Source organism: Apaloderma vittatum, unplaced genomic scaffold, assembly GCF_000703405.1.
Source record: "Apaloderma vittatum isolate BGI_N311 unplaced genomic scaffold, ASM70340v1 scaffold16545, whole genome shotgun sequence".
Taxonomy (NCBI): Eukaryota; Metazoa; Chordata; class Aves; order Trogoniformes; family Trogonidae; genus Apaloderma; species Apaloderma vittatum.
The window spans coordinates 1,581-13,540 of NW_009717782.1; the positions used below are offsets into that span (position 1 = coordinate 1,581).

The following is an 11,960-nucleotide window of genomic DNA, read 5'->3' on the forward strand; positions in this document are numbered from 1 at the left end:
AGGGATGGGGACTCCACCGCTGCCCTGGGCAGTCTGTGCCAGGGCTTCACAACCCTTTCCATGAAGAAATTTTTACTAATATCAAACCTAAAGCTCCACTGGAGCCACTTGTGGCCATTTCCTCTTGTCCTATTGCTTCTTCCTTGGGGGAAGAGACCGGCCCCACCTCGCTACACCCTCCTGTCAGCGAGCTGTAAAGAGCAAAGTGGTCTCCCCTCAGCCTCCCTTTGATGTTGAACACACACACGTGCGTGTGCACTCAGCTGTCACACAAAAGTGAACATTACTTTTAGCAACAAAGTCTATGAAAAAATAAATCCTTTGCACAAAAACATACAAACTCATACTTTTAAAAAGTATGTACAGAAATAGCAAAAAAAATGAAACGTAGTCAATATCAAACAGAAATTCTGTCTGGTTTGGACCCTCCTAATTTCTCCAAAGCTTCACACAATTCAAAGCAGGTTGGAAGTAGGTGCTTTTAACACACCCTGTGCAAGGGGCAATTGCAGAACAGTGCCCGCGGCTCTGCTCGCCACAGTGTGCATCAGCAAGATGCTGGAGGAGCTCAGCCCGTGAACACGTGGTATCTGAAGCTCATCTGTGCTACTCCAGATGGATGCAGAATCAAACACCAAAAAGCTGCCACTTAAAATTTTTTAACTTCCTACAAATGTAAGCTGTCACAAAATACTTTTGCATTGTGTTCACACTACTGGGAAAAGCTGCCATTCTTTTATTAACAATTCTTCCCGGCATTACTCAGTCATTGCACATTAGAACCAGCAGCTGGAGAGTTTTGAGTGATAATGAAACCTGTAACAAGCCATCTTCAGCCGTCTTTTCCAAACAATAAGGGAATTAAAATTTCAATTTAAATGCAGAGGTTTGAAACACGCTTCAGTGGCAAAATTACTTCAATTAATGTGAGCAGAATACAAAGAACAGACTGCAGAAATGCGACGCGGAGCCCAGAAATGATGCCATTAGAGCGCCTGCATCAACCCAACCCGCCAACTGCAAAGGTCTAATTTCGACCGTACGTATCGCAAGGCTACGGGCAACGAGATTAATCAGCGCTCCAATCTCAGTGTGAGGGGGTACAAGCTCCTTGTCAGATCACTTTGGGCTTTTTGTAAGCCACGAGCATCTGTTTACCTCGAGGAATGAAACCAAAGGACAGAAAGATCTATACACTGACTCCGCAGCCCTGCCAGTTCAGTGATTATTTTACATAATATTCGTATCGTCTAAAAGGAGAGAGGAATTATCCTGCAGCCAGTGATTACAACCCCACGGCCTCACAGAGGCAGGGTTAACAGAAGATGGCAAAGCCAAAGAGCTCACAGCAATTTTTGTTTATGCAAAAGCTCCAAAGCCAGGCAGGTTACTATTTCTTTATCACAGGTACGCTCGTCATCAAACGAGAACTGCGAACGTCAAGGAACGGCTGAAATAAGGCGTTCAATTCTCACTTGAGGTTTCTCTGCGTTCCTTGCTATTAGAAATAAATAAATCTAACAGCTGCTTTTTAAGAAACAAAATGATAATGATATAAAAAACATACTCCCTTCTGGAAAAACCACAAAAGACACACAGAAAAACACAGAGACAACAAAACCCAGCACCGTACGCTGCAGAAGCCTGTACTGCAGGGAGGTCTAATCCTGGCTCCAGCTCAGAGCCTTGGGCAAACTCTCCGGCACACACATACACGTGTAGGCACACAAGCACGTATATAAAAAACTGCAACATATTTCAAACCACTGAGATATCCCAAACACACACACCGCAAACAGTTTCTAAAGTGTAGTGCATGATAAACCCTAAGTACTGTTATTTTCCTTCTTATGCTTCCTATCTTACATTCCACATAGGAAATTGAGTACTTTTTCCAGAATTTCCTTCTGAAAATAACTTTTCTGAATTTACAAACAAACTGGCCACCAAACTGGCAAGTCCATCAGGAAAAGGAAGCGCCAGCATTTCAACCAACACTGATGTTAACTCCAAATACTGCGGTTTTCCCCTCACGCCCCTAATTTACTACTTTATCTCTCATAACTGAAAATACCAGATGAACGTCGCACTCCAATATCCAAAACCAGAAACGTGACAAGAGTTTTGGCAGAGCCCAACTGCACTCTTCTCCTATAGGCTGCCTCGGCTCCCTGCATTGCTGAGCTGGGGTTAGGAATTCTAACGTGTTTTACCTAACATTTTATAAAGTAAAATAAAAAATTCCACCCTACCTTACACAACAGAAATGGATGCATTACCCATCCCAGAGAGCAAAGAATATGGTGGGAAAGAGAATAGATCATACTAAAAGACCAGTGAGACTCTAAAGAGAGTACGACTGAGAGCATTCCTGGAAGATGGTTTTAAAAAGGAAGAAAGGGAAAACTGTGACCAGGTTACAGAAAGATAATTGCACCAGGTGTGGCATGAAACAAGAACAAAAGCAAAAACCAGGAAGGTGACGGCAGAGTAAAATCAGACAAGGGGATGCGACAGCTACAACAAAAATCCAGATAAGGCTACACGTGCCACCAGAGAAAGGGATGAGGGGATTGACATCGAACTGTTGAAAAATGTTTCACAGGGAACAAGGTAAATTTCAGATAGTTTTATTTAAGGTAAAATGAGATAAAACTGAAAGAAGGAAATTAAAGTTCAAGGCTGGGCTCTAGAAATATGAGGTGACAACAGTAAGATTTTCAGCTTTTTATCCTGTTGAATAATGACTTATTAAAAAGAAGTGAAGAGGCACAGCTTAGAGAAATACAAAGGACAGTAAAGTTATAAAAAAAAATAAAATAACAAAAGCAAGTAATGAAAAGATTTCCTTAAAGGTATTCTCTAGCACACATAAAGAGAAATATGCACAGACATACTTCTTTTGCCTTCCCTTTCCAATCACAAACTGCTTTGGGTTGGAAGGGACCTCTACAGAACATCCAGCCCACTGCATCTGAGCCGCTGCTCCAGCACCGTCACCCACAGCCAGGTGCCCAGGCCCATATAACATACAGGTTGGTTTTGAAAATCTTCCACATACAGAGACTCTACAACCTCTCTGGGCAACCTGTCCCAGTGTTCAAACACTCTTACAGTGAAAACATGTATTCTTAAACTCAGCCAGAATTTCCCCATTTTCAATCTGTGCCCGGTTCTCCTCTTACGGGGCATCACTGAGAAAAGCCCGACTCTGTTTTCCTTGCCCCCTCCCATAATCCTTTTACAGCCGTCGGTAAGATCTCCCGAGGTTTCTTTTCTCCAAGTGAAGCTCAGTCCCTCAACCTCCCCTTACATGTGAGATGCTCCTGTCCCTGAACCTTCTTTGTGATCCTTCACTGGACTCGATCCATCTCTCTCTTGGATTGGAGATCCCAGAATTAGACTCAACACTCCATATGTCAGGACCAAGAGGGAGGATTCCCCTTGCCTCGTAAAATTTTTAATTACTGCTAAAAGACAGTTCCAAGAAAGAAAAGACTGGAGCTTGGTGACAAAGCTTGCTTGTTAAGTTTAGAAACAAGGGAAAGAAAAAAACTGATATTAGAAAAAATCAGCAAACTTCTACATCCACCACAAGATTGGAGTTGAAAGGTATGCTTATACAAAAGAATTGAAGAAGAAAAAAGACTTGAAAGAAGGGAGAAAAAAAGATGAAATAGGAGCTGGAGGTAAGTAGAAAGGATCAAGAATCCTGGTAAGAGACCTAGGCAAACACACCTAAACAGTGAAAAACCATCTCCCCTCAGAATAATGACTGAAGTTGTGAGCAGGTTCCTAGAGATGAAATAGGAGAGAAACTGGATAGCTCTTCCATAAAAAAAAATTGTTCTGAAATAACTGATAAGATATAAAGAAAGAAGACGATACAGGCAGATGTCTGGGTAAATTTATTTTAAAATAAAGCACCAAGTTGCATCAGCAGTTGGAAATCCTGTGTGCAGATCAAACAGGTAAAGAACTAGACCGTTACAGAAATCACGAGGTTCCACATCTTACCAGCATGTCCGTCGCGTTGAGGTAGCGCTTGCTGGCCATGCACTGCTCCAGCTTCTGAGGCACTTGCTTGATGTTCTCGATCTCATCCAGCAAATTCAGGACGTGTTTGTGCTCAATCCCTTCAATCCAGAGCTTGCGCAACTCATCCCGCTTGCAGTGCAGCAGCATCTTGCACGACAGCAGGTTCTCCTTCACCTACGAGGAACACGTGAAAGGATTTCATTAAACGCGTCCCTGCAACTGGCGCCTCTAACACAGATCAGCCCTTTATCAGGAATTCCAAAAATATCACAAGACTATAATCAAATCCAAGTTCCTTAAAATTTCTGGTTATTCCTTTGGCTGAAGGGAAACATACAGTAAATACAAACCAGAACTGCCTTCACAGTGAAATGGTTTTTAGCAGAAGTTTCGTGCCACCAGTGCAAATTTAACTGAAGTCCTGTAACATGAACAAACACAGGATCCTATTAATCACGACCAAAGACATATTTGCACCTTTTCCAAAAATCAATTCAGAATTTTGGCATACAGCAAGAATTCAATTTTCAGCGAAAGCAAATAAGCTGCTACTAATTTTTCCGCTGTAAACGTTTTCCATCTGCCTATTAAATCTTTTGGCACGTCTCCTTCTTTCTTCAAGTTTGGTGTCCATGTCTCGAAACGTGACTATCAGAAAGTACGACAATCTTCCCAATATTTCGAGCGATACCGGTTTTTTTGGTAAGAGGTATGATTTCATCAGAATAGCAGTTACGACACAGTTCAATTCAGCGCTTCCACTAATTATCAAGGCCATTACATCATCTAAAGAAACACCTTAGTGTTTAGTTCATTTTTGAGCCTCGTGCCATCCTGTCTACGAGGCAAAATCTTCATGATTCTACCCCGTTCAGGCAACATCAAGAGTTTTTCTTCTCCATTCTTTCTGCCCAAATGCACAGCCTGCATCCTCTGCTTTCAGGTTCTCCCACTACCCTCTGGTAAGGTCGGTCTAACCTAGCTGTTCTTGCATAATGCAAATCAATACTACATATTAAAATGTGGAAGCAATTAGCAACACAGATTCACACATTGCTTTCACACCACTCTTGTTTTTGTGATAAGTTATGAATACTTAGGGTTCAACCTTTTCTCAGGCTGAACTCTCACTGAATTACACATGAAGAGAAACTCTCCGAAGTAAGCCCTTCAATTTATTTTTAAATAATGAGCCTTCAAAGCACTCCAGAAATCCCACTTCAGCTGCACATTCTCCTACCTCGTTCATCTAAAGGCAGTTTAAAAAAAAACCAAATAAAAAAAAACCCAAACATGCAAAACACAGAGATGGACCAAAATACAAACAACCAGTAAATAACAAAAGCTACATAAACCAGCCTCTCTCCAGAGTCAGAAGAGACTAAGATTTCACTACAGTAACACGGCACTCCGAAAAGTCTGACATAGAAACAGCACAGAAAACCCTCAGCCAACAGAAAAGCTAATGTGAGAGTGTCACAGCTTGCTGCAAAAGCAGAAGCAAACTAACACACGTACAGAATTCGCTTCAGACTTAGTCCCTGTTTAATACCTTAATTCAAAACATTTCACTGACCTAGCATGCCACTAGCAGTGGGCTGCTGTCACACAGAGCCACATCAGGTCAGCAGAACAACCACAGGGCTCAGACGAATCTCACGAGACCTTCCCACTCCACTCCCTGCAAGAGAGAAGATCAGCTACATCCCCATTTGGGAGCAGGGGAAGGAGCGAAGGGCAAATCTTTCAGAAAGAGCCTCCTTTCAGTAGACCCGACTGTTTCTACTTCATAATTCAGTTTTACAGCAGTAACACCTCTAAAGTTCGATTTAAAACCCAGCCTATCTCCTTTATACCAGAATTAACTACAAAAGGTAGATACACAGAGGGATGTGTCCCATCTGTCATTCCTAATGCAAGTAAACGCTTGGGTGTTCATCCCCCTCCCATGAGTGGAACATTGAGAAAAAAAAAGTCTGATAGCGTAATACAGATTGATGACAAATCAGATCCGTGGCCTCCCATGAGATTAGGTCAAAGTTACTTCAATATATATTGACCAAAACTAATAAGAAAACTTAAATATCAAAAGGTCCTTCACCCTTGGAGTCATTCTTCTAGGTGGGACGCAAAGGTCACACCCCCATACGTCTGGTTTGACCCCTGCGAAGCTCGGTACACTGTGTGAAAACAGGCCACCAGCTACAGTTTATCTCAAATTTAGTGCAATTGATCTCTGCTTTCAAAGCGCTGAGCTTTGTACATAAATCCTAGTATGAACTCTTACCCTTGGAAAGCAGCAGAATGGTCTCATTTTCTTTGAAAATGCTAAATGAATTTTAAAAGCCAGACGGGTCAGTACGTAGCCCCAGAAGGGGAAAAGCCTATTGCTCCTAAAGCACTGCTGTGAAAGGTTTTAAGACGAGACCTCCACAGAGCCAAGGAAGATTAAAAAAAAAAAAAAAAAATGCAATAAATTGGTGTCTAGTTTGCAAAGTTTAGGCATAGTAAACCACACAGGAAGTAAAAGGTAGGACAGGAGACCAAAGAACTAATCTACTGCTGCAAGGAGAGAGCAGATGGAACAAGTCCACAACAAAGAGCGCCCGAGTTATTTACTGGCACCCTATTGAAGTGTGAGCACTCAAAATACAGAAATACGGGGGCACAGAGTTCATGTACATTCACACAACAGAACTGAGTTTGGAAATAGCGCAAAAATTCATATTCTCCGAGAAAAAAGCAAGCTGATGAATCACCCAGACTACATAAGAGGTGGTTGGAGGCCAACATAACAAATACGAACAGATTAGATGGAAAGGTGTTAGCTTAGCAGCCCTGAGACTTCAAAAAACCCTGAGAGCAACATGCCCAGACAATAAATGAACAGGGGGCACCCTGCAAAGCTCTCCGCCTCACAGCCACCTCTCCTTTTGCTTTTTAATTACTTGTGTTCTCAAACAAAAGAGAGACCTTATGGAAAACACGCTGCTAGCAGGACATAGCCTGAGACTGCTCTACTGGAGTGGATGGCCAGCTCCTCGTCATGTCACAGAGCAACTTGAAAATCAGGCCTAGCTCTGGATTAGTGGGTAACAGTGTTTTCTCAACTGATTTTTTTAGTTCAGTCCAGGATGATAAGTGGCTGGAAAAAAGGGAGAGAGAAATAGGAGATTCAAGTGTGAGCTTACAACATTACGGTACCAACAAAAGGACACAGGAAGAAGGTAGAGGAGTTGCACAGATTTGTGCCCAGAGCACACGCTATCAGAGAATCACAGAATGTCCTAGGTTGGAAGTGAATGGACCTCAGAGATCATCTGATCCACCCCCTGCCATGGGCAGGGACGCCCTGAACCAGCCCAGGTTGCTCACGGCCTCATCCAACCTGGCCTTGAACATCTCCAGGGAGGGGGCAGCCACAGCCTCTCTGGGCAATCTAGTCCAGAGTCTGGCCACCCTCGCACTCAACAATTTCTTCCCAAGATCCAGCCTAAACCCCTTCTCCTTCCATTTAAATCCATTTCCCTTGTACTGTCGCTGGACACTCTTGTCCAAAGTCCCTCCCCAGCCTCCCTGTAGGTCCCTTCAGGCACTGCAGGCAGGGATAAGGTGCCCCCGGAGTCTGCTCTTCTCCAGCTGAACACCCCCAGCTCCCTCAGCCTGTCCTCGGAGCAGAGCTGCTCCAGCCCCTGGAGCTTTGTGGTCCTGCTCTGCACTTGTTCCAACAGATCAATATTCCTCTTATGGCGGGGACACCTATCAAGGGGATGCAACGGCAGAAAGTCACATGAAGAGAGACTTCACCTGTCTGATCTTGTTGCGCGAGTTGGTGATGCGCTCGGTGATGCTCTGGTAGGTGCGGATGGCCGTGGTGAGCTCGGTGTAGTGCTGCACAATGAGCTCGTCCAAATCCCGGTCACATTTCTCATAAGCTTCTTCCAGGCGGCCTTTCTCAGTCTCTCGGTCCTCAACGTCATCACTGGTAGATAAAGTTCTAAGGAAAAAAGATCACAAAAATGGGGATATTTTGAAATTATCTGTAAGAACTGGAAGACTTTAATTGAAAGAAATACACCACCTACCGCAAAGCGGTCACTCTTACTGGTCTGTCCACTTCACTGGGTGAAGCTTATTTCTGGTAAACGTGTCGGTCTGGTGTTCAATAGAGAACAACATATTTAAGTAAACAAAAACCCCCATGAACACTGTGTGCTCTCACTTCCCCGATCTTCAAATGCCTCCAAGTTTTTTACTCTACTACCAAATGTATGAAAAGGGAAAGCTATCAATTAGTTACCACATTTCCAGAGAGTCATTAATAAGGGCACAGCGTAACATTTGAAATACATCCTGATTTACTACTTACAAAGAACAGCAGAGAAGAAATTCTACTTTGGACTTGAAGACCAGAGCAACTATTTGTTAGAAGCTTGGTAGTTACTACTGCCCACCTGCCAAAGGTACCCTACAGTTACTGCAAGTACCCAGGGAAATCCATGAAAAGCCTGCCCAGGCCTTCCACCAGTCAGTCTGTTCTCAAACACACACCTGTACAGCAAAGAAGTGTCACCGGCCCTTATTTCCACCCAGACACAAATTTATTCTAAGTTCCAAGTACTATCATCCAGCAAGAATTTAAGGTTGCTTTTTCACATCAATGAAGTTTGAGATTTCGGTGAAACTTTAATGACTAAAGCTTCTTGGTGTCACTCCAAATTTCTACTCAAGAACCAACGCGAGCTTCCCTTTTTCCCCCCTCTCATCACGCCGCTCACCCCCTCGAGACCCATCCTGCCACGGATCCAGAAGCCCTCGAACGACTCCATGGCACGAAAAGAAAGACCCAGGAGACAGCATCAGTCAAAAAAGATACATCGTTATCTCAGAATCACCAAATTATTGCAGCTGGAAAAGACCTCCGAGATCATCAAGCCCAATCTCCTCCAGCAGGTAGCACTCAAAAAATTAGTTTGTTCCAAAAAAGTACCCTGCATATCCTCTTCCTTGATCCTCAGAAGGGCAGTTACGGTCCGTACAGGTTTCTGTTTTAAATAAGCAATACAGACATTAAAAATTGTATACTCCCTGATCAAAAAAGAGAAAATTTGTTTAGGATCAGTGGTGGTAGTTAAGATCTAAACACTGGTACATCACAACCTCAAGAAGCAGCAGGGATGAATTCTACCCTGCTACTTCAGTCAGCGTCTGAACCACTTTAAAGAATTTAGGATGAGAACATAACCAAAAATAAAGATTTTTTAAAAAATTTTAAAATTCAGTGCATACAAACTGTTTTGAGTTGTATCCTTAGAACATCCTGAAATAATCACAACTTCCAAAGAAATACAAAGCATCTATTTGCTGAAAGTGAGCTGCCTTTAAAAATACAACCTGTAGAGCACGAACACGTGAAAATCATTATTTATTTTAATTCCCAGAAGTTTAGGCCTCTTAACTGAGGCACAGTCTGACAATGGTGCTACACCGAAAGAGCATAAAAGACTTTAAGGGCCATTGTTTGCAACCCTACAGACTGTGAAAAAACATGTTGTCAGGAGTAAGGAAGAACTTCTCGATTTGCTACTGGATTTCTTAAGCTATTTGTGTGGAAAAGGTCAAACAGTTGGAAGGAGTCAAAAATCTCATTGCTGAACGGTGCTGCCATCACAGCTTTCACTTCGGGTTTGTTAAAAGCAGGAAGGTCCAGTCAAACTAAACCCAGTATCTCCTGCTGTCATGTAAGAAAGAAAATATCAATTTTCCTTGCAAAAAAAACCAGTTACTTGTCCCCCGTGGTACAAGTTAGAAGGCGAAAACTGCCTGCACGCTGCTGAAAAATAACAAAAGAGAGAAACCTATTTCCTCATGGTTTCTCTAAGCAGGACATCAGAAGGGTTAGTGGTTGATAGGTTTTTCTGAATTCTTCAGTACCATGAGGAATGTAAGCTGGAACTCAAGTGCAAAAGCTCTTCTCATAAATAGAAACAAAGTAAAACGTATGAGAAATGCTCGTTCTCCTAAAGTCAAGAGAGACATACCCAAAATTTCCAGTTCGCTAATCTTTCTCCCCTTCAGAGAAAACAGCAGGCTGCACCACCTACTCAAGGAGTCCACCTTTGAAAAGACGAAGAAAAAAGAAGAGAAAAAAGCCATTTCACAAGGGATCCTGATCCCAGGAAGAGCAGCTAAGGAAACTCAAGTGAGCAAGGAAATCTGTCCCACCATATGGAACACGAGAGGAGGACAGGACCACACACACTTGTCCTGCTCAGCTACCACAGAGGACAGAGGAACTCCAGCCAAGGACGGAGGAATTCCAGCCAGAACATATCCGACAACACCCTCCAAGAAGACAGCGTACCCAAGGGATGTATTTTACGTAGTTTTAACACTCCTTTTCACTTTCAGATGGCAGTGGCAGAAGGGTAACAGATACCACAGGGAGAGAAGAGCTCCTCTTGCTTTTGATACGCCTCAGAGTATCGGCCGGGGTGCCGCCGCTCACCCTCCCTCCCCAGTCCCAGGGTACTTCTTCACTCCCTTTTACTGGGGCCGTGGGTGCACCTCTCCTTCCGCACAAAGAATGCGCCGAGACAAGAACTCCTCTCCTCATTCCACTGACAGCGTGGCTTTTTCCCAGACATAAAATCTATTTCTAGCATTTCGGGTTCCATGTTTCACGGTAGCTACAGAAACAGGAATGCTTTCTGATGTTAAGACATTCACATTCTACTTCCAAATATTCTTAGTTGTGCCTTAAACCTCATTTTCACACAAAAAAAAGATATTTTTCTTCATTTGTACTCTATGCAATGCACTCTGTATCATGCAAAGAGAACCTTGAAAGTAAGAACAGCAGTGCTTAGGTTAGAAAATAAGCTTGATAAAATGAGTTTGAAGAAATCCGAGTTAGAGCCTCTGCTCGACCGCAGACTTGTGACTTGGTGCTTGCAGCACCCTCACACTGCAGACGGCGTCCTGACAGGAGAGCGTGAGCTACGTCCAGCTCTCGGATACTCCAGGCTCCTGACGTAAATAACCAGCTGCGTTTCAGTGAAATGGGCTGAGCAGGCAGATCCGTGTCCTTGGGGCCCAGTTTCTCTTTCTCACCTGGTTCCCCGAACAAGGCAGCTGACACCGCACGCACCGAGCGCTGCCGAAACACTCAACACTGTCAGCAGAGGTCATGGAAAGTCTTCAAAATGACGCAGAAAGATGCGCTAGAAAACAAAGCTAAGCATTCGGTTAATTAAACACGCCGAGGTGGCGAGGTGCAGGGAAGTTTGGGTTCATGCAAGAACAGACGAAAAGAAAGCACGTGCAAAAAGGTGTTTGGCAGTAAATCTTCCTCCCTTAAGAGCTCCTGCAGAGGAATATGCTTTCTTTGAGAAGAATTGCTTATTTTTGCTAGAAGAACGTTCTTCAGCATAGTTGGGCAGGAAGGTGTATCCTCTTTAGGAACTGACATATGGTTTGAGTTTGAAACTGAACAGCATTGCTTGTGTCCCGAGTTAATGACAACATTGATTCTCTCTAACCCATGCTACAGGTCAGAGGAGAGCTGCGGATTGCTACAGACAACGTAGAAGCAGAACCAAATTGGCCTATAGCACAGACTATAAAAGTTTTTCATTTTAATTAAGCAAAATTCCATTCCAGAAGGCCAACCGCATCCTGGGATGGATCAAGAGAAGCGTGGTCAGCAGGTCAAGAGAGGGGATTCTCCCCCTTTGCTCTGCTCTTGTGAGACTCCACCTCAAATACTGCGTCCAGTTCTGGTGTCCCCACCATAAGAGGGACGTGGAGCTGTTGGAGCGTGTTCAGAGGAGGCCACAAGGATGATCCAGGGGCTGGAGCAGCTCTGCTCCAAGGACAGGCTGAGGGAGCTGGGATTGTTCAGTCTGGAAAGAGAAGACTTC

At 43.6% G+C, this 11,960-nt stretch overlaps 1 protein-coding gene across 1 annotated transcript; it reads right to left on the reverse strand.

Annotated features, from left to right (window-relative positions):
- Positions 1–4,017: 4,017 nt before the first annotated feature.
- LOC104274415 (exocyst complex component 4-like) lies at positions 4,018–8,867 on the reverse strand (the record flags this gene model as incomplete). Its single annotated transcript, XM_009870033.1, has 4 exons — positions 8,817–8,867; positions 8,144–8,193; positions 7,846–8,035; positions 4,018–4,212 (listed from the first exon to the last, which is right to left on the reverse strand). Coding segments are annotated over exons 1-4 (486 nt in total), but the record flags the coding sequence as incomplete, so codon positions are not given.
- Positions 8,868–11,960: the final 3,093 nt, after the last annotated feature.